Here is a 26,186-nt window from a genome sequence, read left to right as displayed (position 1 = left end):
CAAGTGTGCATGTGTGTGTTGAAGTTAACTACAACTTGCATTCTTATAGCATCTTTAACATAGTAAAATATCTCAAGGTCAAACCATATGCAACACCAAATACTTTGAAGTTTCATTTATTAAAAGTTATCAATTATTTTTAAGTTGCTGTTACATTCCAGTATATATATATATGTCCAATAGCCATTGAACATTTCAAATGTTTTAAACTGGATTCAGCCTCAAAGTGTTAACAAATATATAAGTTAGCTCTCTTAGGACTAACGCTTGTGTGGAAGGTAAACACCAACACGATCAGGTTGGGCTGAATGGCCTTTTTCCACTTTGTAATTCTATGCAATCATTGGCTCATATTTAATTCACTTGCATAAGACTCCAACACATAACAACTGAGCAGCAGAAACAGGAATTAAGACCAAATTTATCGAGAAAAAAACACTTATAATGTAACCAACAGTAAAAAAGTGGTAAGTTCTAAATTAAGCCTTTTTTGTAAACTAACTTTTATAATTGCCTAAATCATTGGACAATAGCACCTTCTCTGCTTGCCATCCCAATTAGCAATTTATTTGCTGATATTTGGAGTCCCTCCCACTCATTTCCCCCAGCCTCCACTTCCTTCCGGGTCCTAAAACCATCTTTTGACCTCCTACCACATTCCGCTTGCTCACTTATGTTATCTTCCAACTCTCGTCTTTCTTATCGATTGCTCTTGACCTCTTCCACTGACTCCCAAACAGGGTATCACAAAGCTTTCCTGCTGCCTTGCAGGTTTGAGATTTGGACCTGAGATATGGCCTATGCTGGGTCTTAGCTTGGCATCATCAGGCCTCCTGCACAGGGGGAGAAAGTTCTGGATCTCTTTCTGGCTGGGGTGGAGATCACCTCATACAAAAGAAAGATATTGCATGAAACTACTTGGGCCACAGTGATCAATCTCCTGGACTAGTTTTAATTGTCATGGGGGAAGAAGTGGGGAAAAGTTGGAAAGGAATTTACCAGATTTATGCCCAACCCCTTCCCCACTACAGAAGTCAGTGGGTCACACAAATTAAACTCGAAAGCCAGCATCATGTTATGATCGCTAAGCACATGGCACCAGATTAGAGACTTGCAACAAAGGCATCCATCTCAATGATTTCCAATTCTCAGAAAATTAGCCACATTCTTTTTTTATTCAAGCATGGGGTACTGGTGTTGCTGGCTAAGTCAGCATTTATTTCCCATCCCTAACATTCCCACTGAGTTGGTGGCGGTGAGCTCCCTTCTTGAACTGCTACAGTCCAAGTGTTGTAGGAATACCCACAGTGCTTTTAGGAAGGGAGATCCAGGATTTTGACTCAACAACAGTGAAGGAATGGCAATATAGTTTCAAGTCAGGATGCTGTATGACTTGGAGGTCATGGTATTCTCATGCATCTGCTGCCCTTGTTCTTCTAGGTGATAAGAGTTCATGGGTTTGTGCTAAGCCAAAAGTTAGCTGAAGTTGCCTATTCACCCAGACTGAGAAATATATTATCCTACAGCTGACACAATTGAACAGCCTGCCTTTAAAGCTGGATAATTTTCTGGGGAGACTGTAGTCCATGACAGGTGAGTTTTGCTAATTTAATGAATGGATAATGTTCCATCCTCAGGTAAATCGGGGGAAGAAGGCAGGATCCCAAGTTGGACAACTTAGAGACAGGTCATTTGAACTAGCGCTAACAGCTAATGCTATTAGGGTGGCTGGATACTTCTTCTGGAACCCCACTGTAAGGGAGAAAACCATCCATTGGAATTGTTTTAGGTGTTCTTCAATCCTGGTACTGTTGATCACTGATCCTCTATCATTCTCTATGAACAATCTATTGGACCACACTTGGATATACCAATTTGCATTAATTGGATTGCGACAAGAAAGGGCGAACAGATGCAATACCATAGGCAAATGTTCACAGGGTGACAGAGTATGAAACTTTCAGGGGACACCATGAATTACACACATTGGGCACAGATTTTATTTGCGCAAAGAACACAGTTATTCTTTTTGAGATGTTGGAGATGCTGGCAATGTTGCATTTATGGCCAAATATAGTTGTCTTAACAGGGTGGTGGGGGCACAGGGCTTTCTCCTTGAATTGCTACAGTCCTTAAGATGATGGTGCGTCTACAACAGTGTTAGGTAAGTGAATTCCAAGCTATGAACCTTTGTGTTCTTTTATTACAATTTTGTTTGTTCACGGGATGTGGGTGCCCCTAGCTAGGTCAGCATTTATTTCCTTACCCTAATTACCCCTGAGGTGGCGGTGAGCTGCCTTCTTTAACAGCTGCTGTTAATGTCGTGTAGGTACACCCACAGTGCTGTCAGGGGAGCAGTTTCCAGGATTTTGACTCAGCAAGAGTGAAGGAACAGTGATACAGTTACAAGTCAGGATGGTGTGTCGCTTGGAGGGGAACTTGGAGGGGTTTTATCCCATGTATCTGCTGCCCTTGTCTTTCCAGGTGTAGAAATCGCAGGTTTGGAAGGTGCTGTTGAAGGAGCTTTGGTGAGTTGCTGCAGTGCATCTTGTAGATGGCACATACTGCTCCCAATGTGCGTTAGTGGTGGAGGGAGTGAATTTTTAAAGGTGCTGGACATACGAACATACGCAATAGGAGCAGATGCAGGCCATTCAGCTTCTCGAGCCTGCTTTGCCATTCAATAAGTTCATGGCTGATATGTTTGTGTTTTGAATTCCACATTCCTATCTACCCCTGATAACCTTTGATTCTCATGCCTAACAAGAATCTATCTAACTTAAAAATATTCAATGACCCCGCCTGCACCGCCTTCTGTGGCAGAGAGCTCCCAAGTTGCACAACCCTCAGAGAAAAAACTTCTCAGCTCTGTCCTAAAAGGCCATTTTAAAGCAGTGCCCCCTTGTTCTGGACTCACCCACAAGAGGAAACATCCATTCCATGTCCACCTTGTCAAGACCATTCAGGGTCTTATTTGCTTCAATCAAGCCACCCCTCATTCTTCACACTCCAGTGGAAACAAACCCAGTCTATTTCACCTTTCCTCATAAGACAGCCCACTCATTCCAGGTATCAATCTAGTAAAACTCCTCTGAACCGCAATTACATCTCTTTACAGTTTTCCCTAAATAAGGAGACCAAAAATGCACACAATATTTGAGATGTGGTCTCAATGCCCTGTATAACTGAAACATAGCATCCTTAATTTTATGTTCAATCCCTCTCATAATAAAGGATAGCATTAAATTAGCCTTCTTAATTACTTGCTGTACCTGCATATTAACTTTTGGTGACTGATAAACTAGAACACCTGAATCCCTCTGCACCTCAGAATTCTGCAGCTGTTGTCCTTTTATGTAATACTCTGCTTTTTTATTGTTCCTGCCAAAGTGAACAACTTCACATTAGCCCACATTATACTCCATCTGCCAGATTTTTGCCCACTTGTTCAACCTATCTATATCCATCTGCAACCTCAAGTCCTTTTCACAACACACTTTCCTTCCTACGTTTGTGTCATTTGCAAATTTTGCTACCATGCCTTCACTCCCATCCAACTCATTGATTTAAATTGTAAAAAGTTGAGGCTCCAGCACAGACCCATACAGGACTCCACCTGCCAATCAGAACAAGACCTATTTATGCTTGCTCTGTTTTCTGCCAGCCAGCCAACCTTTTATCCATGCTAATATGTCACTCTCTACACCATGAGCTTTTATTTTCCACAATAACCTTTGATGTGGCACTTTATCAAATGCCTTCTGGAAATCCAAGTACAGCGTGTCTACAGGCTCCCCTTTATCTACAGCACATATTACTCCTTCAAAACACTCCAATAAATTGGTTAAACATGATTTCCTCTTCACAAAACCATGCTGACTTTTCCCAATTACCTTGAATTTCTCTAACTATCCAGCTATAACCTCGTTAATGATCGATTCTAACACCTTCCCCACTACAGACGTCAAGCTATCTGGCCTATAGTTTGCTGTGTTCTGCCTCCCTCCCTTCTTGAATAGAGGGGTTATACTTGGACGGGGTGCCAATCAAGTGGGCTGCTTTATCTTGGATGGTGTTGAGCTTCTTAAGTGTTGTTGGAGCTGCACTCATCCAGGCAGGTGGACAGCATTCCTTCATCAAAACTATTTTGCTTAGTTATAGGGCAATAATAAGTGTTTCAGTGGGAGTAATTGCTGATGTGACACAAGGAGGAAGGCAGGTTTCACTATGGTTGATGGTTTGTTGTATCCTGTAATTGCAGTGTACCAGACTGATAATGTTTTCTATGGTTGTTCAGTTATTTTGAGGTGTAAGCAGGACCAGTTACTAATGCTTTTCCTGTTAACATGATTCCACTGAAATGTGTGTCATCTAGATTTTTTGAAATTTACTAACAGTGCTAGTAAGTATGATTATTTTTTGAAGTGGAAGGTTAAGGCAGGGGTCTACAAGCTGTAGCTCTTGAGGTGCTTGTGGATCCTCACCTTGAATGATCAAACCCATTTTGATGATAATTAAATGGCTTGTTCCTTTTTTTTGAACTTTTATTAACATTGTACTTGAGAAAGTGCCATTCAATTAACATTTTTGTAAAAACCTTTAAAATGTTGTTGAAATGTGTCTGTTGCTTTTCATTACTGCCATTTCAGTAACAGCATTGCAACTTTTCAGATATTGCATTTTGACTATGTTATAAAAAATGGCTTGTTATTAAGGTTGCTGACTCCTGGTTTAAGGCGACATAAAGCTCAAAACTTTTGTGCATTATGAGAGTAAAATTCAGTGCAAAGTTCCTCGACTGTATAGGAAATGTCTTTAGGCCCTCATGCAAACTTATTAGCTTAGCTGATACCTCTTGTATGAACACAGGGAGAAAAAAAATGCAGATATGAGCCAAGAGCAGGGGACTGGACTTAACTGGATTAGACTTCAAAAGGACTCCACAGAATGAATGGAGTGAATAGCCTCCTCCTGTGCTGTACTATTCTACAATTCTATGAAATATGCAACAATATTTCTTATTATTGGCCTTCTTTTTTCTTTAAAGCTGATATATTATTCCACACATCTTTCTAAATCTGCTGGGGATTCCTCCATGCATGTCTCTAAAACCCATTGGACTATGTTTTACAATGAATTGATGTTTTGATCCATAGAGGGTATATTGTGGTTCTAACACATCAACAATAAGATTGCAGAGCCCTATTTATAACTTGGAAAATTTGTCTCCTTGGAACCTCCATGGGTTCCCGAATGTGCAGACTTAATATCTGTATTGATGCACTTGAATCTATTGATAGTATTTGCACACCATTCAGTAAATGCGTTTGGAATGATTGCTCAGCTGTGAGTTAATTGTAATTCACAAGCACCCAAGAAAGTACACTGAGTATACTTGAGTGTTCATTAGAGCACAGCAAAGCCAGCCAAAAATAGAACATGACTTTTCATTTGTTCCACCATTAGCTATTCGGGTATTGCACTCAATTCTGAACACTGCACGAAAAGGACATAAAGACACTGGAAAGTGTGATCCCAAATATAAAGGGGAGGAGCAACGAGGTGAGATTAGAGAAGCTCAAACCATACAGTCTAGAAAGCAGAAGGTTATGGGAGATCTCACAAAGGTTTAGAAATGTACTGATTAATAGATACAAAGTAAACCCTGACAAGACTTTCAATAACATCAGAGCACATCAAGGGCGGAATCATCCCAGATTTGCACTAAATACAGTAGTGGGTAGGAAAAAGGATGTTTTACCTGCTGGCCGCAATGGCGGCTTTTCACGCTGTATCATCCCAATCCTGCCTCATTAATTATGCATTCCTGGGAAATACGCCCTTTCGATGGCGGGGGGGGCTCTTGTTCGCGCGCCACACCATCACCTCCCTGCTTCATTACGTCAGGCGACATATTTAAAGTGCAGCTGCAAGCACACCTCTCAGTGCTTCCAGCCCACAACAGCTGCAAAGAAAATATGGCCCTGAAAGGCAAGACAACTGGTTTAATGGTGCGTCCCTCAAGCGACTTTTGGACGTACTGGAGGCTCGCCGTGATGTACACTGGCCACAGGATGGGCAGCAACATCACCAATCCAGCATGGGAGGCGGTGGCAGCGGTGGTCAGTGCCAACATCCTGCAAAAGAGGACAGCCACCCAGTGCCGAAAAAGGATGAATGATCTCCTTCGTTCCACCAGGGTATGTTACTTCTCAACAAACCCAACTCACATGGTAACAAATCCATCGCACATCCACAGGGGTCTCAATCTCTGCCAGTTCAAGCGGCTCTCTCACACACACCTTAATTATCCTCAGCCCATCCATGAGACCACTTATCACCCTCATATGCTAGGCATACTTATCATCTGGCCTGGCAGGTGTCCAGCTCACACACTCTCCCTCTCTACTCATGCAAGAAAAGCTGGCACACAACAAGGCTGCAAGACCAGCAGAGGAAGGCCTGAAATTAAGGTTCTCATGGACTTTGGAAATAAAGCCATCCAGCTGGCTGGGTGAAGTTCTGAACCGTTCCTGTGCTGACGGGGAGGTCAGTGCTGCTCTACCAAGTGAGGATTCAGCAGTGCAACATCCGTCAGACAACCATGCGATGAGTGATATGTCCTGTTTCCCAGGCTACTGCCATGCACTAATTATCTCTCCTTGCTTTTGCAGGCACACCAGGGAAACAGCCGATGGAGTCCTTGACCCAGGGTCTCCAATCAAGCTCCGAAGAAATCTCTGAAGAGGAATCTGAAAGCACCTTCATTGAAGACCCATCACAGCACTCACCCACCAGCAGAGACACACGCTTCGGTGGGACCTAGTTCTACAGTAGCCTTGGGATCATAATCTGGTGAGCACATCGCACTGTCTGATCCACAACAAGTGGTAGCAAGGACTTCCCAGGTTTCTGGCACTCAGAGGACTGCTGGAGGCCTGAAATCTGTTGATTCCAAGTCAGATGATGAGCCTCTGGACTTGGTCATATCCCAGTTGCTGGAGCAGCAAAGGCAAGCTTGTGAACATCTGAAAGGATGCCTGCTGCACTCCTCAGATTGCAAGGCACGATGGAGGAGTCTGTCCACCTTCAGGCTGAGGTGATAGCGCCAGCTATCCAACACACCAAAGTCAAAACTGGTAGGATGGTGGCTGCCATGGAGTCCTTGGTCCAGGACTTGGCTCCTGCACTGCTGCACGGGCTCAACTCCATCGCTGATGCCATAGTTGGACTCCAACAGTGTGTTCATGAGAGGGGTGCGAAGCAGCTCAATCTCACTCCAGCCACCCTTTCTCCACAAGGAGTCAACCAGGGGCCCTTGGGCACCCATAGGCAGGAGGATCAGCAGGTGCACATCCTGGGGCCATCCACCCGGGTGACTGCGGGAGTGTCTGGCCCATCCGAATCCCCTCTTCCTGTGACCCCAGCAGCTCCAGCTCCACAGGCCGAGGAGGGTGCCACTGCGAGACAGCAGGACCCCGAAAGCAGACCGGAGCCCTCCAGGTCTCAGCTTTCCAGAGGACGCCCGCCAAGGACATCACAGACAGCTTAGCAGTCAGCAAGCTGCCTCCACCTTCGCTGTATATGCTGGTGGAGCACCAAGACAGCAGGGTTAGGAAGGTTAAGAAGATGTAATTCTTTTGGAGTTAAAACAATTAAACTAAATTAACAAAATAATTGCACAGCCTGAGCATGGGTGTTAATCACTTTTACATAATGTTCACTATTGTAAATAAACTCCCAATGTCTCCCTGCCTATGGCTCCTTGTTCTGATGAACAGTGTTCCTGTCACTCGGATGTGAAGCCTTGGTTTCTGCACAAGATAAAGGCCGGTGTCTCAGTCTGGGGCCTCTTCCTGTGCTTTGTGCAGCCTTCAGCCCAAAATGACTGTCCAACCTCACACTCCCTGCACACATTACAGGTGTCTGAACCTCGATGGTGTTTATCATTGCTGCCAGAATGTCGTGGGCAGGCGTCACAGAGTTCCATCATTCTCTCTGTGTGGCTCTCAGCACCTTTAAGGTGGGGCTGGCCCCCATCTCTTCAGCATTTGTGACCAGTGAGGCTGTGCTCCTGAAGGGCTCAGGTGTTGAAAGCAGACAAAGGATCAGATGCTTTTAAGGTTTCATGGCTGCGTCTCTATATGACATGGCCCTGTTGACAGAGTGCAAGTGAGTTGCCTTCAGCCAGCCAGGAGTCAGATACTCAGAGAGGCTATGTGAAGATCTATGGAGTGTCCTCACTGCACGTTATCATCAGCCTCCTGGAACTGAACAACTTTAGGGCCTCCACTGCATCTCCATTACAGGAGCATTAGCACAGAGAGTATGTGCGCTGCCATAAGTCAAAATGGAGTCAAATGCTCACAGATGCAATGTGAGGATCTATGGTGCCTCGTCAGGCCAGTGCAAGGGCCTCATCACCATCATCGTTGCCTTCAAGGACCTCCTCACCCTCATCCCTGTCGGTGTTCTCCTCATCGGAGGAGACCTTCAGCTCCTCCTCAGCCAGCTCCTCTCCCTGTTGCAGTGCCAGGTTGTAAAGGGCGCAGCAGGTGACGGTGATGCATGACACCCTCTGTGGACTGCATTGCAGGGTTCAGCCAGACCAGCCCAGGCACTAGCAACTCATTTTCAGCATTCCGATGGTTTGCTTCACCAAGGTGCGAGTTGCAGCTTGAGCCTCAGTAAAGCTTCGCCCCGCTACAGTCTGAGGCCACCACACAGGTATCATCAGCCATGTCCCTCTGTGGTTAACCCTTATCCCCGGGGAGCCATCCCTGCAGTTTCTGCGGACCCTGGAAGATGTCAGAGATCTGTGACCGACTGAGAATGTAGGAGTCCTGGACATTATGTGGGAACCGTGCACAGACCCACAGGATATGTTTCTGGTGGTCACACACTAGCTGCATGTTCAGCAAGTGGAAGCCCTTGCGGCTGATATAGCTGACCTCTTGTTGTGATGGAAACCTGAGCACCATATGAGTACAGTTGATGGCAACCTGCACCTGTGGGAAACCTGAGATCTGGGCAAATCCAATCATTCTTGCATCTTGACCCTCTTGATCCTGGGCGAAATGAATAAAGTTGTGTGCCCTCGCGAAGATGGTATCTGTGGTGTCATGGATGCATTTGTGGGCGGAGGCTTGTGATTTCTCACAAAGGTCACCTGTGGAGCCTTGAAAGGATCCACTAGGGTAAAAATTGAGCACCTTGGTCGCTTTCATGGCCATGGGCAGAGGATGCCCTCCATATCCCCATGGCACCAATTCCTGCAGCAGCTGACAGATGTGACCCGAGACATGCGCAGTCTTCGGTGACACTGGTTCTCGGTCATCTGCAGAATGAAAGATGGCAGCTATAGACCCTTGGTCTAGTTAGGCGCCAACCAACAATGGTTCGCTGTGACTATTCAGTGGTGTGTGCGGGAGCCCCAGCTGCCCCCTCTTCCTGAGGGTGTTGCTCCTCCCTCTGCACACCCAGGACCTGCGTCGCTCTCTTCTCCTTTGTCTCTGCACGTAACGAGATGGACAGCTAGTTCACCAGGCTCCATGCTCCTGATGTACTCCTGCAGATTGAAAGAGACAGGCGCCTGGGTTAGCTTGGGTGTTCTGAGAACCTCTCCTGGTTAAGGCTGAAGGCCCCTTAATACATCCCAAAGCGTTCTGGCCAAAATTGGATGGTCAGAGTTTTGTGCACTGTATGGCTGCCCAAAACCCCACCCTGCTCCACTTCACTCCACCTGACCGATTGGCTGCAATTTCGGCCATTGGACTGCATGCTGTGCTCTCAGCTCAGGCATTCTCCCAACCCACACTGCAAGGCTGCGCTATTAGCTTGAACCATGGGGTTCACTGGTTCAAACCAAAATGATGACATTACAAGGGGCTCTGAGTACCTCCACTGGTGACTGCTCCATGGCCAGCTTTTGCAAGGAGAATGTACAATGTGCCCAGTCGTCCAACTGTTCTGCAGTCCACCAAAATGCTCATTAGTTTGCAGTCTGTGCCCAAGGGGTGAAAAGCTTTGGAGCAGTCGGTGGCAATTTCATACCTCTGCGTTGCTTGAATAGGTAGATGAGCTAGAGGCCCAACTCCAAGCATGTCAAATGTGGCTGCACCTGAACTACCTCAGCTGCAGAGGAACGGTCACTTTCTACAAGATTTCCCTAATGCGTGGCCGCTTCCCTCCCCCCGCCAGCCCACACGTGCTTGTGCACCACCATCAACCACAGTGCAGACTTGTCCCCCCACAACTCGCCTCAACTGCAGTGCAGCACTTGCCCCTCCCCAAGTCGCCTCAAACTTGAAGTTCAACAGGTGACCGTCGTGAGCATTGCGCAAAGTTACTCTGCATTCACCTCCACATTTCCCTCGAAGTGCAGCAAGCAAAGAGCAAACCTTATACATGCTGTTGTGAAACGCATCGGCATGCAATTATGTCGACGTGCTCAGATGATTCTGGCAGGATGGGCTTATGCAGATGTATTACAATGAGGCTCCCGGTGTCAGGAAACGAGCAGAGCAGTCGATTGCAAAGTGGTTTCACGACGTTGTGAAACTGATTTTAGCCTTCTCACCATATTGTCCGCTCACACAGCCGCGCACACCCGACGCCAGCAGGTGTGGAAAATTCTGGCCCAAGGATTGAAATAATCTCCCAGGCAAGGTAATGCAATCAAAGCATTATGAGGTATAGCTGGGTGCTCAGCTGCAAGAATTGGGGATCTAGTAGTTCAGATTCAAAAGCATAGCCATTTGTTGCCCTTTACTGTTCTCGTGTTCTCTTTCTGTTCGGTTATAAGGAAAAGAAAACACAATTCATTTTGCTGAAGTGTGCTTTTCAATTTTATCAAACCTCCTGGGGATTGCAAGAGCTGGCAAAGATGAGTTGAGACTTTGAGTTTCCAATAAATCTCATCCAATTTATAGTGACAGGTCAATATGATGCCCAGTGCTGCTATACATTGCTCTGCTTTAGCAATTCTGTTTAGACCGCGGTGAGTAGTCAGATTTCATTGTTCACTACAATGTTGAATTACTTGTTGATTAACACAATGGTACAATCACTCTCTAAAAAAAAAAATAATAAATACCTCTACTTGTTACAAATCACTTGTTTTAGTTGCTGGCTTTATTTTAGAGAAAGTAATTTTTGTAACTATGTTCTTTTTGGATGCCTCAATTATTATTACTCAAAAGATTTTGCATTTTAACATTTATCACAGAACATGTTCGGTGCTGAGTATGTTCAGTGTTAGGTTACAATTACAAATTTTGTATTTTAATGACTTTGATCTTACCAAGTAATGTGATTTAGTTTCCCATTCATGGGATGTGGGCTTCGCTGGCAAGGTCTGCATTTATTGCCCATCCCTGATTGCCATCCAGAAGATGATGTTGAGCCCCCTTCTTGAATTACTGCAGTCTTGATGGTGTAGCTGCACCCACAGTGCTATTAGGGAGGCATTTCCAGCATACTGACTCAGTGACGATTAAGGAACTGTGATCTATTTCCAAGTCGAGATGGTGATTGTCTTTGAGAAGTTGTAGATAGTAATGCTCACCTGCTGCTCTTGTTCTTTTAGCTGGTAGAGCTCACAAGTTTGGAAGGTGTTGTTGCAGGAGGCTTGGCGATTTACTATAGTGCATCTTATATATGGTAGACACTACAACTATGGTGTGCCAATGTTAGAGGGAGTGAAGGGTTAAGATGACGGATGGGGTTATCAAAAAGGTTTTGCCCTGAATGGAATCAAGTTTACTGAGTGTTGAGAGTTTACTGAGAGCTGCAGTCACCAAGTGAAGTGACAAGTATTCTATTACTCTGCTGACTTGTGGGTGGTGGAAAGGCTTTGAGAAGCCAGGAATTGAGTTACTTGCCACAGAGCACTTTCTTGCAGCCACAGTATTAACATGGCTGGTCCAGTCAAGTTTCTGGTCAATGGATGTTGGTGGTGGGGGATGCAGTGATGGTAATGCCATTGAATGTCAAGGGGAGATGGTTAAACACTCTCTTGTTGGAGACGGTCATTGCCTGGCATGTGTGGCACAAATGTTACTTGCCACTTATCAGCTCAAGCCTGAATGTTGTGCAAATTGCAAATTTTGATCCGTGCCAGCATGGTTTGGTTCATTATGCGAGGAGTTGTGCAATCAGTGAACATCCCCACTTCTGACCTTATGATGGAGGGAAGGTCATTGATGAAGCAGTTGAAGATGGTTGGACAAAGGACATTGTCAAGGAATTCCTGTAGCAATGTCCTGGAATTGAGATGATTGTTCTCCAACAAGCGCAATCATCTTCCTTTGTGCTAGTTATATGCTCCAGCCAGTGAAGTGTTTTCCTCCTAATTCTCATTGACTTCAATTTTGCTAGGTTTCTTCGATGTCAAATGCTGCCTCCCTCTCAAGGACAGTCACTCTCACCTCAGATCTTCAATTCAGCTCTTTTGGCCCTGTTTGACCAAGGCAGTAAAGAGTTCGGAAACTGGGCAGTCCTAGTGAAAGCCAAATTGAGCATTCATGAAAGGTTATTGCTGTGTAAGTGCTGCTTGGTAGCACTGTCAATGACACTTTCCATCACTTTGCTGATAGTTGACAGTAGACTAATTGGGTATTAATTGAATGGATTAGATTTGTCCTGTTTTTTGTGTAAAGGACATACCTGGGCAATTTTCCACATTATCAGATTGATGCCAGTGTTGTAGCTGTACTGGAACCGCTTGGCTAGGAGTACGAATAGATCTGGAGCTCAAGTCTGCAGCACTATAGCTGAAATGTTGTCGGGGCCCCATCACTTTTGCTGCATTCAGTGCCTTCAGCCACTTCTTGATATTACATGAAGATTTGCATCTGTCAAGGTGAAGACCTCAATAGGAGGCTAAGGTGGATTATCCACTCCACTCTCCTGGCTGAAACCCCTTCAGACTTATCCTTTGCACTCGCTTGAGGATGGGATGTTTGTGGAGCCTCTTCCTGCTGTTGGTTCTGGATTACCTCAGAATTCCTTGGGGTAGTGTCCTCGGCCCAACCACCTTCAGCTGCTTCATCAATGACTCCTTGCATCATAAGGTCAGAAGTGGAGATGTTCGCTGTTAATTGCACAATGTTCACGATGGCTCAGTAGTCCATGTCTAAATGCAGCAAGACCTGGACAATGTCCAGGCTGACAAGTAACAAATAACATACATACCATGCAAGTGCCAGGCAATGACCATCTCCAACAAGAGAGAATCTAACCATCACCCCTTGATGTTTAATAGCATTACCATCACTGAATCCCCCACTATCAACATCCTGGGGGTTACCATTGACCAGAAACTGAAATGGACTAGCCATATAAATACTATGGCTACTAGAGCAGGTCAGAGGCTGGGAATCCTGCAGCGAGTAACTCACCTCCTGATTCCCCAAAGCCTGTCCACAATCTACAAGTCACAAGTCAGGAATGTGATGGAAAACTCCCCACTTGCCTGGATGAGTGCAGCTCCAACAACACTTGAAGCTTGACACCATCCAGGACAAAATAGCCCGCTTAATTGGTATCACATCCACAAACCTTCACGCCCTCCACCACCGACACACAGTAGCAGCAGTGTGTACCACCTACAAGATGCATTGCAGGAATTCATCAAGGCTCCTTAGGCAGCACCTTCCAATCCCACAACCACTACCATTTAGAAGGACAAGGGTAGCATGAGAACATTGCCACGTGGAAGATACCCACAAGCCACTCACCATCCTGACTTGGAAATATATCGCTGTTCCTTCACTGTCACTGGGTCAAAATCCCAGAACTCCCTTTCTAACAGCCACTGTGGGTGTACCTACACCACAGGAACTGCAATGGTTCAAGAAGGCAGCTCACCGCCGCCTTCTCAAGGGCAACTAGGGATGGGCAAAAAATGCTGGCCCAGCCAGCGACACCCACATCCCGTAAATGAATAAAAAAAATTATGATTCAAATAACATAACCATTATGGTTATACGTAACTATGGAAAATGTGTGTGTACTAATTCTTCTAGCTTATCTACACTGTTTGTTCTTTATGAAATGTTCAGATTTAAAATCAACAATATAATTACTTTATGGATTTCTCTGAATACTTGTTATCAATCCTCTGCTTTTTTGTATCAGCAATTTACAATTAAACTGCTTTTGATGCAGGTTCAAATCTGTGTTACCATATTAATCTGAGCTCAAGTAGTGTTATAACAGGACATAATTTACGTCCTACTTAGGCTGGTAGTATAATATTTATTTCTGGTAGTATAATATTTATTTTACAATGTCTGCTGATTTTTCTGCACATTGTTACCTGAGATACTGTGCCATTTTCTGTGCTTTGTCACAGACCATTCCAACTGGCAGCTATAACGTCTAGGGGAAAGGAGGCTGAAAAAAATGTGCTACAACAAATTTGCATTGTACTTATGCCATTAGAATCAGTTGACATGTTCAACTGTTATAGACTTGTACCAGTTCTTTCTACCAGCTACCCCTTCAGCTCCAACCAAAATGCTCCAACCAAGGAAAGCAAGACTTCAATACCAAACAACATGTGGACCATAAAAACCTCTGTTCAAGAGGCAATTGGTTTGTCACCTCAGCCATTCTTTCTCTCAAAACATTTGTAATTTTATCATATTTAGCATTTATAATTTTATTGTAATCCACCAAATATTTCACAGGACGCTTAACAATGATATTAGAACTGTAAGAATAAGTGAATGATTTTGTTTCAAATTCTGATTCTTATGCAGCCTCCCTTAGATCCTCAAATGTTAATAAAAGTGCAACTATCTCAAAGAGATCAGAACACACTTGATGCTTTCCTCCATAAGAGTGTCTGTATGAAGCATTTTGATGTTGCAACTTATCTTCAGCATTTAAAAAACAATTGATGGCTTATGTCAGAATCACATATCATACCCTCCAAAGACGCTTGTAAAATGTCACATATTTAACACTAAGATCATAACATTAATAAATTCAAATGTTTTAGTCAGCACTTCCACAAAAATTAAAATACAAAACAAATTCAATAAAACATTCCCTTTTCATGGGTATTCACAATAATTTTCTGCATTTAGTTAATGAGAATAAAATCTGGATATGTAAAATCCTGAAAGCAAGAAAGAGTGGATTAGGGAGATATTTGATTTCTACTTGTGAATACTCCATAGCAGCAAAATGATTTATGTCCTTGTTTTACCTTTCACTTCCATAATGAATGGACTGGGAACGCAAACATGTGCAATTACAATTCAGGTCAATTGTTAAATTGAAAATATTGTGCTCTACAATATGGACTAGGGCATCATCCTAGAGGGGTTAAATATACTTCATGCAAAAGCAGCAAGGGGAAGGAAAGATTTATGCAATGAAATAACAGAATAATTTCTAGGGCATTGTAAACAGAAATATTTTACATGCAGTAAATTGCCATATTTACAATCTTATTTAATGTGTTTGCTTGTTCAAATAATACAGAAGATGTTTCACAATTAAATTCGAATCAAGAATTCAAGTACAAATTAAAAGTCATTAGTAATGAAACTTCACTGACTACCTCTGAGCCAAAACTTAAGTTGTGTATTTTTATGAAATACCTAGAAATGTCATCAGATATACACTCGCTGATTATAGATAGAAAGGACGAGAATGTCATCTATAATTATTATTTCTCACAAAAACTCTCTCCCACAAAGTTATCTGTCACCAGGTTTCCTCAGGTTCTGCACCAGCTCGAGCAGGTCAAAGTTGATTCCAGTTCTGAAGAAGTCATACTTGTCTCGAAGCATTAATTCTGTTTCTCTCTCCACCAATGCTGCCAGACCAGCTGAGTATTTCCAGTACTTTGGTCAACTCCCATGTGTTTGCCATAAACCAACTTTTAAGAGTTGAAAACTTTAGTTTTTTTTTCTAATTTTTCCTCGCTTTTTCTGTGGAAACACCTGCCTTCGACTCTGCCCCTTCCCACAGCGATTTGGATGAGGCATCCATGCACATTAACCCATGGCCCTAAAATCGCTGATCTGGAAAGCTCTGCATCAGTGTAATGAGGGCAGACCTGAATTTGGGGTGGGGTATGGATGCGTGCCTACATCTTTTTAATGGGGCGTTAAACTGAGCCCTGACTAGTGTCTCTGCTAGGTGGCTGTAAAAGATCTCGTGGCACTATTGAAAGACCAGAGGATCTACCCTGGTGTCCTGGCTTATACTTTTGCCTCAAGCAACATCACAAAAACAAATTATCTGGTCGTTATCATGCTGCTGTTTGTGGAAGCTTGTTTAAGGCAAATTGGCTGCTATATTTCCTACATTACGACAGTGAGTACACTTCAGAAGTACTTCATTGGCTGTAAAGAGCTTTGTGATGTCCTGTGGCCATGAAAGGCACTATATAAATGCAAGTGTGTGTGAAATGCAGGCACCAATATAATAAAGGAAAACAGCACCTAATATTGGATAAAATATGTCGCTAAAAGCATTTTTCTGCTGACATATTGCTTGTTATGCAATGTAATTTAACACTTAGTTTGTCATTCCTTACCTTGTGAAGACTGGGTGCTGATAAATTTTTTAATCAGAGCATCGGTAGTTTGAGTGTAGAGACTAAGTGCATATTTCAACGACTGCATGTCTGGGCTCTTCTCTAAGAATGTCTTCTTGAGACCATTTCCTCCAGCGTGGAAATATTGCTAAAGAGTGGGCCAATCCATCAAGAAAAGGGATTAAATAATGACAATGTAGCAGAAAAATGATGCGAACAAGACTACACAATTTTTATAGGCGCCATCAAACATACTGAGACCGATATCCACGGCAGTACGTGTTTAAATTCTACAGTCCAACCAGATCGGAAGTATAGAAACCATCAACTGCTCATATCATTCGGAGATTGCGTACTTTAGGTCATGACAATTAAAGATGTTGGTATTTGTGTAACTGAAAGCAGCATCCAAAAATCTGTCAATGGGGTCATTTTTCATGTTCATCCACCTGAATGCTTTGAATTGCCTGGATGCAGCAAATATGAGAAATTGGGTGGGGAGGATGTTATCCTAGAGATTCCATTTAAATTAATGGACAAAATGTTGTCTCATCAAAGTTCACTCTTCCCCTCTTGATTGCTTGTATTTGATCAGATCATCCAGTGCCCTCAGGCAGAAGACCAGGAAAATGTATCCCATTACTGGCAGTTTATACTTTAATATAGATTACTTCAGAATTTTTATGCAATTGCAAGAATGATAAATAACAAAGAGCTAGATTTACAATGTAGTTTTTTTCATCACTGTACTATAGTAAATTTCATTTTACACTGATCCAAGAATTTATATCCCAGGTCATTCTGATGGCCTTGAAATTATCCAGTACAGTTATTGACATATGCATGGTTACTAGGTTTGAATGAAATTTCTCTATTATTTCTATGAAAACATCCTTTACAATATTGTACAAAGGGTCTTCACACAAACTCATAAAAGAACAAATGAAATAGGAGGAGTACACCATTTGGCTCATTGAGCCTTCTCCATCATTCGCTAAGATCATGGCTGATCTGACTGTGGCCTCAACTTCACTTTCCTGCCTGCCCCCCCATAATCCTCGACTCCCTTGTCGATCAAAAATCTGTCCAATTCAGCCTTGAACATGTTCCAAGACCCAGCCTTCACTGCTCTCCAGGGGAGAGAATTCCAAAGATTAATGACTCTCTGAAAGAAGAAATTCCTCCTCATCTCTGTGTTAAATTGGAGGCCCCTTCTTCTGAAACTGTGCCTCCCAGTTATAGATTCCCCCATTAAGGGGAAAACATCTTCTCAACATCTATGCTGTCAATCCCTGTCAGAATCTTATAACGTTTCAATAAGATCACTTCTCATTCTTCTAAACTCCATTGAGTACAGACCCAACTTACTCAACCATTCCTCATAAGACAACCCCTTCATCCCAGGAATCAGCCAAGTGAACCTTTTCTAAACTGCCTTAAATGCAAGTATATCCCTCCTTAAATAAGATGACCAAAACTATATGCAATACTCCTGGTATGGTCTCACAATGTCCTGTACAGTTGTAACAAGATTTCCATACTTTTATATTCCATCCCTCTTGCAATAAAAGCCAACATTCTATTTGCCTTTCTAATTACTTGCCATACATTAATGCTAACTTTTTGTGATTTATGTATGAGGACCCCCAGATCCCTCTGTTCCTTGGCATCCTGTAGTTTCCCTCTATTTAAATAACATTTTCCTTTTCTTATGCTTCCCACAATATTGGTGTGCAATTATCCACATCATGTTAAAGCAACTGAGTAGGCCTGCTCAATTACAGATGATTTCAGGGCAGTTTTGTGCTGCGGTCAATCACTCCCCAGGAACTAGGCTGCAACAGCACAAACACATTTTGCTTCCAACAGTTAGAGCTGTCTCAATGTGGAGACTCTATCCAACAGGCAATTTGAGCTGATGGCTCAGAGATGCTTGGTTAGCCACTGCATCACACATTTCCCATGTAGAGTGCTGTCATAATCTTCACCGTGCAGCTATGTAATGAGGTGACAGTTAATACAGAAATCTTAGTCTATCTACTATATGTGTCAAAGAGGCTAAAATAAAATGCAACTTTTCCCATGCAGAACATGTTTCCTAACTGGTTAAGATGCTGAAATTAATGACAACAGGCCTGCTAACGAACACAATTCAAATTCAAAATAATATTGATGTATTGCCCATAGTGTGCTCTTGTGTATTCATTTAGAAAAGTTCTGTCGTCAGAATTGTCACTTTGGGAGGGAACCTCAAAGTCAGAGCAACTAATGGGGCTACCTGAAAGGATGATGCAGAGCGTCTATGCCAAATGATCAAAACTTGAACTCCGATGTTCATTCTAACAGGGTGTAACACACACAACAGGGCACAAACCTATGTTGGCATATGGGCACACAAGAAGCACATGAGGAAATATAATGCGCTCATAGATTGTGCTGACACTTAATATGTTTTTTTTTTCTTCTCTACTACAAGTCATTGCAATGCCCAGCCCAGGCCACAGCCACAGCAGGAGCCTGAAGACTTCACCCCCAGGGACAATGATTTCACTGACCCGGAGGAGGCACCATCACCACAACCTCCATCAGCTAAGGTGCACACACAGGTCATGGGAGGTTTGCGCTTAGATTCAGGAGCACAATCTGGTAAGCACATTGCAAACATGTACCAGCAGCTGAGAGAAACTGTGTTACCAAGGCCCCTAACACTTAGAAGACTGCAGGGGACCAGGCCCCTGCTGAGCCCCATGATGATGGCAGGCATCTGGTTGCAGCCACAAGAAGCCTGCAGGCAATGCAGCAAAAGGTAGGGGAACATATATTGGAGATGCCAGAGGTCACGTGCAGCTTCACGCAGGCAATTGGGGAGTCCATGCAAGCCATGAGTACTGCCATTACTCAGGCATGTGAGCACGTGACTTCCTCCACGGAGAGGTTGGCGAACGCCATACAGCCATGCAGAGTCAGGTCCAACGTACAACCCATGTACACTCTGAGCTGCGTTCCGTCACTCCAGGCATGGGCTCCATACAGTGGCGGTTAGGCGAGAGGGGCACATGGCACCTGGACCTCATTTCCAGTGCCTTTTCTCTTCAGGGAAACAGGGAGGTGGCACTGCACACAGAGAGGGGTCAGGGGCACGTGCCTGCCACCCTGGGGGCTTCCTCTCAGTTCACCCCCTGGGTGAGTGGCCTCTCTTCATTCCCTCTGCCATTGACCCCATTGCCCCCAGAAGGTGAGGTTGAGAAGGATGCCCCGACACTACTGCAGGAGACCCCCATTAGGTCGGAACTCTCAAAGCCTCAGATCACAGGACACCCACCAGGGTCATCAAAGGCAATGGAGCAGCACACTGAGCAGACTGCCTCCACCTCAGTTACTGATGTCAGGGTTGCACAAGGTGTATTGGCTGTGACAGAAAACTTAAGACTTTGAGAGCACAAGTGAGAGAGGCGCTTTTAAAAAGTGCCTCATGGTTGGCACACGTTGATGGCTATGGGGAGTTAGGGACATTTCCTTTATTATGGAGCAAACAACGTTGTGCATTTGCGTTCACTCTTTATTGAACGCTCATGCCCATGTCCAGTTTGGTACTCGCCACTCTGTAGGACTTGGCTGAACTTGCAGGTTCTATTGGTTCTTCCTTATACGCATTGTCAAGATTATCTGAGAATACTCTCAATGGGGATAACTGAACTGTTGTGGGTGTACTCAAAGCCCTGAAATGATGTTGCAGGATCTAAATTCTCAGTGATGGTAGGCTGATTGACGCATGTCAAAAAGCTCTGGGACCTGTGAGTTGCGTAAATGTAGGAGTGATGAGAGCTCTTTGTGAAAGGAGCATAGACACGCATGATTCTTCTTCTGTGTTCACTGACCAGTTGAATATTCAAAGAGTAAAAACCCTTGCAATTCACATATGTCACCGGCTGGTCCCAGGGATCTCCAATGGCCACATAAGTGCAGTCGATGACCCCTTACTCTCCAGGAAAACAAAACCTAATGCCCTTGCCACCATTCTCATCTGTGGAAAAATTGATGAATTCATTCACACAATGGATGAGGGCACTGGTCACCTCCTTTATGTACCTGTGTGAGGCAGCCTGAGAAATGCCAAACATCACCTGTGGAGCCCTGGAAACAACTGGTGAAAAGAACTGAGCTCCACAGTCACCTTGAGGGCCATGGCATGGGGTTCCCACCAATTCCATTTGGCTACAGGTCACGCTGCAGAATCCCACACATCCTTGTGATTGCATCTCAGGACGACCTCAACCATCTCTGGCATTGCCTCTCCGGCACTTACAAGTAGTTAGTTCTCAACCTGAAGATGGAGTGACACGCCAGTGCCTGTCCTCCACAATAGCTTCCCTGGATGCCTGCATCCAGGCAGCCTCCCCCCTCTGGTGCTGCTGCTGGCCTTGTGGCATCTGTTGTTGGCTGGTAACAGCCCTCCTTTGTTGAATCCTTTCCTCATGCTCCCGAGGTTGCAAATATGGTGTGTATCAGACCCATGGCAAGTCCAACTGTGTGAAGAAGGCAGGCAATAATTGAGCACCTCTGATAGTTTTCATCCGTACAGCTGCTGAGCAATGAGATTTTCAAATCATCCCATGAGCCGCGCCCTAAACTCCTCCCACCCTGTGGCCTTTTTGCACTTGGACCTGGACTCAGCAGCTTCATCATAAGCTTGGAGAAATGGCCAGTGATGGAGCCCGAATTAACCTCCACCTGGACCCCATCAATGTCATCCTCAAGTTTGAGCCATCACCCTTAACCTGCTGAACATCACTGTGCACCTTCCCTCTGTCACCCTTGAACATCATTACCTTGTCATCATTACCCTTGACCCTGTAACGGTGGACCCCTTCCCCTTGCTCCCACCCCCCCCTCACCGTGGACATTTCTCTTCTGACCCCAGACTCTCCCCCCATTTACCTTGGTGTCCTTACAATCCCTCATCCTTTGAGGCATTCCATTCTCCCTACCTCCGACTGGGCCTGCTCTCGTACCACATCGACCTCCCTATTGTAACTGTGGACATTCCCCATGACAGACAGCTTCCTCACTTCAACACCCAGGACCTGGCATTGGAAACTACAGGACATGCCCTTTAGGCCCCTCATTTTGCATTTCATGATTGCTCCCCCAACCCTGAGGAGAGAATGCAACAAAGGAGGGCTGTTACCAGCCAACAACAGAAGCCACAAGGCCAGCAGCAGCACCAGAGGGGGGAGGCTGCCTGGACGCAGGCATCCAGGGAAGCTATTGTAGAGGAAAGGCACTGGCGTGTCACTCTGTCTTCAGGTTGAGAACTAACTACCTGTAAATGTCAGAGAGGCAATGCCAGAGACGGCTGATCACACCCAAGATGCCAGGCCCTTCTTGTTAGGCACTGTCACACTAACTTCCTTGAAGCCCTCTTGTGCCCCACATGACCTGACCTCTTCCGGTCCCCTTCCTCAAAGGCCTCTGGCCCTATAGATGCCCCTGATCCAACACCCTACTCGCCCCCAAATCATCTTTGCCCCTTCTGACACCGCAGCCCCCCAACCCACCTAGCTGCCAGTCTCCTGCTTCCCTCTCCTATGTGGCATATTTCCACAAAAACAACCATTCACCTCAGATCCAAGTGGGCAAACCTGACTGGTGCACGCCAACTTTAAACAACTGTGAAACCGATGCTCCAAGATTCCCGTGCGCCACTGACTTAATCTTGAAGGCTGGACTTCATCTGAAAAAGCTTTAAGATAATGAGCATTCTGCAAATGTATTGAAATAGGAACCCACCACAGGGCAGTGCGAGGCTTGCCCCGTCGTTGCAACACAATCTCTGCATTTCAATCTGTCATTGAGAAACCCAGGACTTGGCTCCTGCCTCAGTATGCTGCCACCCCCTCCCCCCCCACCCCACCCCCACCCCCTTGTTTCCCGCTCTTACAGGCTTCAATATAATACTGCCAATTGTGGTTGGGTAATATTTCAGATGCCATAACTCATATATGGTTCATATAGCTATTACCCTTTTATCAAGAGGATTACATTCTGCTTCTTTGAGGTTATGGGGTTTTAACCCATTTAATTTTTTTGATTGTGATTTGGTTATAACTGTTTATTATAATGGGCATAGTAGTATACTATTGTACTGGTAATAGTACGACTTAAAACAGTATAAGTTGTATTATTAGTACATCATATTTTGAAATATGACTACATCATTGTCATACATCAGTTTGGTGCAAAGCATTGTTCAGTTTGACAAAAATAAACAGGATTTGCTCAGTACTCATTGACCATGCTTAAAAAGAGAGAAATTTCCTGCTAGTTTTTCTGACTTTCATAAGTTGGTTTCTATACCAAGAGCTGGAGTTGGGGATTTACAAACAACTGTCAATCCATAAAACTTCCTTTAATAATTAGCCTTTAATTAACTCCAACTGGATCTATTTACACCACTTTCTCCCAGGGAGGTACCTGAACAATGAACCAAAAGGGAGCAATCATTTGGCAGCTAAACATTACAGCCAGGCCCCACCAACCAGATTATCCATGACCAATGCCACAGGAGATTAGTTTGTTGATTCATATGTTTGAATTACCGCATTAAGTTAAAGATACTTACTAATTGGGTAAAAAGCTGTGTATTACAGGCTTCAAAATAAAATTCACCCATCGGACAAATGCTTTCTAATTTTTCTTTTAAGAAAACCATGTTGTCTCTTGAGCCATATGGATCAACATATTATGGTATTCCTTTAGCGAAAAAAATTGGAATTGAATTACGCCTATGATCAATATTTATTTCCAAGACACACAAATCTCTCATTCAGAAAATAAATTGTTTTCATATCAACAGATTAATGTTCCAATCGACAGCTGCCATCCACTAGTGCATTCTCCATGGCAACGCCTCTACTAATTAGCGTCCACTTGCCAACCAATCAACACTCTCTTCTCATACAGCATAAATATGTTGTTTCCCCTGACATCAGCTGTCCTGATGAGTGCAAGATGGAAAGCTTCGCCAAAAACTTTCATTTTCAGCAAGTTCTGTACTATCAAACGACTATTTATCTTGTTTGTCTTCAAGTTACACCCTAATGAACACTGCACAATATATAGATTGCTGGTACAGCTTCAACTATATCTGTACCAACAGACTTCTTGATCAACCCAAAATTTTGGCTGAGTCACAAGTTCCTCCAGCTTAACATTGGGAAGATCAAAGCCACTGAGGTAGAAATTTATCATGGGTGGTTGTGCAAAATGGCACAATCATATTTACCATCTATTGTACTCCCTGCCAAATACCTGGTTCCATCAACTTCAATGGTACTGACACTACTCATTTTATGCTACAGAATTGACTTTGGCCTTTGCCATGAACTTCTTGGCTCTGAAACAAACTGCTTAAATTCTTGATACCCCTTAGCTGAGCTTTAACCATCCATACACTTCCCCAATATTGTCAACTCCACCACTACCTGAGCCTCACTCAATCCTGCAACCTTTTACATCCCTTTGTTCCTCCTGGCTTGATGGCTCCAATGTTTACTTTGTTGGCGTATCCCCCCTCCTCCATAAACCCTAACTTACTCAAAACTCTGTTGCATGATCCCGCACTGCACAAGATTTGTTCAACTATCACCATATCATTGTTGATCTTCATTGATGCAGTAAATTATATATAAACTACTCCAAAGCTTTGCCCTAGTCTCTCTCTGAAATCATATCCAACTCTACATGCTGTCCTGAATACTCCATTATTCTGCTTCTGGCTTCTGTGTTTCCCATCTCTCCCTTCGCTTCACAATAGGTGACCATGCCTTAAGCCACCGTCACCCTACTATTTGGCACTCTGCGCCCGAACCCCTCCTTTCTTAGCTGCCTCACCCTGTGGAACTTTGACAAACTTTTCAAAATCCATACATATGACTAAACTTTTGTTGCCCTTTTCAATATATTTCCTCATGGATTGACATTCATTTTTTTACACCTACTCATGAAGCGTCTTGTGACGTTTCTCCATGTTAAAGACACTATATAAATATAAGATGTTGCTATACAATGTATAATGTATCTTGTTTTGTTGACGACACAATACACTTACCAGAGAAGGTCTATATAAAGTGCAGTGTTCGATCATCTTTTTTTGTTACCTATTGTAGTTTTCAAGTTAATTATATCAAACATATACTGGAACTTGCTTTTCAACATGTTATCTTATACAATGGAGTTTATCTCCCATATATAAGTGGTGTTCTAGGAGTTATGATTACTATCCAAGTCTCAAATATGCTTATCTAGGTTTTCCTTTGATCAGATATAAGCAGGAAAATCCTGCAACAAATGTATGAATAGAATGCTCTCATTGGGATTACAAGACTGTATTTCTACAAACTTTTACTTTACGCTAATCTTTTTAGCATGTCATGCAGCGATAATAATCCCTCTTTTCCTTGCCTTACAACCTGTAAGACAATGTGTAAACTCAAATACATAAATCCTGACAAAAGAACAAGGAATTATAGCCATAGCTAGAACCTATGGGAAAGAGTCTGTCTTATTTAACCAGGAATTTAATTATGATGGCAGAAAGTTTTTTGCACTGGTTTACACATGGGAATATACCTCTTTGATTTTCCAACACCTCATCATTGTTTTATTCACAACCTTCAGCTAAAATTTGACATGAAACAATTACTAACAGGAAGAGTGACAGAGTTTGGTACAAAAAAAAGACCCTGAACATATTTATTTGAGATTTTCCTCATTGGCAGCAATCTCAGTAGAACTACGGTGAGTGACTGCTTAGACCCCACCTTTGGCTCCCAATGGTCATCCACACGGGTTTTCTTGAGTCAGCTAATTTAAATATTTTTGGGTTGGTTCTTGACAAAATTTTCTGGTGGAGTCATAGATTTTACATTCTAGATGGACAGGCGGTGAAGAACAGAATGAGTGTGTACATGTATATAGATTATAGAGGGTGTACATGTATATATCATAGTTTACATATTCACAGACATATAGTGTACACACATATATATGCTTATGGGCAGGACTTTCCTGTCGGCGAGCAAGGGGGAGGGGCCCACTCACCGACATGTAAAATGATGCACAGTGACGTCGGGCGGAACTCCCGATATCACCGCACCCCATTTAAAATTTCCAGTAGGCGGGGGCGCAGCTAAATGAGACCATTGACAAAGTCATTTAGCTAATTCATGGACCTGCCTATCCGACCGTAAGGTTGGTGGGCAGGCCAGGAGTCCCGGCAGGAATTAGAAAAAGCATGAAACCTCATCCACGGGCGGGCAGGTGACTGGTGCCGTATTCAGGCACTTGGGGCAACTGAGAATGGCGGGTTTTAAAGTTGCCCATGCGAGTCCAGTGCAAGTTGTCACCCTGTTCACCCTTGTGTACACTCATCTTAAGAGTCACATAAAATTGAATGCCCTTGCCCCCTTCAGCCCCCCCTTAGAAGTAAGGGGCATCGAAGTATTACAGCATTCCTAGGGCTACTCAACATTCAAAAGAAGAAAAATGTTTTATTTACACGGAAATACTGATAAACCCACCCAAACATGGGCAAACATATTCACAGCCAGCCATCACTTCCAGGAGG

At 43.8% G+C, this 26,186-nt stretch overlaps 1 protein-coding gene across 5 annotated transcripts in view; it reads right to left on the bottom strand.

Annotated features, from left to right (window-relative positions):
- Positions 1 to 26,186, bottom strand: part of LOC121269822 (protein unc-13 homolog C-like) — a 599,906-nt gene that overhangs the window by 34,861 nt on the left and 538,859 nt on the right. For all 5 annotated transcript variants that reach the window (XM_041174809.1, XM_041174810.1, XM_041174811.1 and 2 more), the window contains one exon: positions 16,559 to 16,706. In XM_041174809.1, coding sequence (XP_041030743.1) covers positions 16,559 to 16,706 — 148 coding nt within the window. The remainder of the gene's footprint in view (positions 1 to 16,558; positions 16,707 to 26,186) is intronic.

Source organism: Carcharodon carcharias, chromosome 26 (assembly GCF_017639515.1).
Source record: "Carcharodon carcharias isolate sCarCar2 chromosome 26, sCarCar2.pri, whole genome shotgun sequence".
In the NCBI taxonomy this organism is placed as follows: domain Eukaryota; kingdom Metazoa; phylum Chordata; class Chondrichthyes; order Lamniformes; family Lamnidae; genus Carcharodon; species Carcharodon carcharias.
The sequence above is the reverse complement of the archived record's forward strand: the minus strand, read 5'-3'. Positions and strand labels throughout refer to the sequence as shown.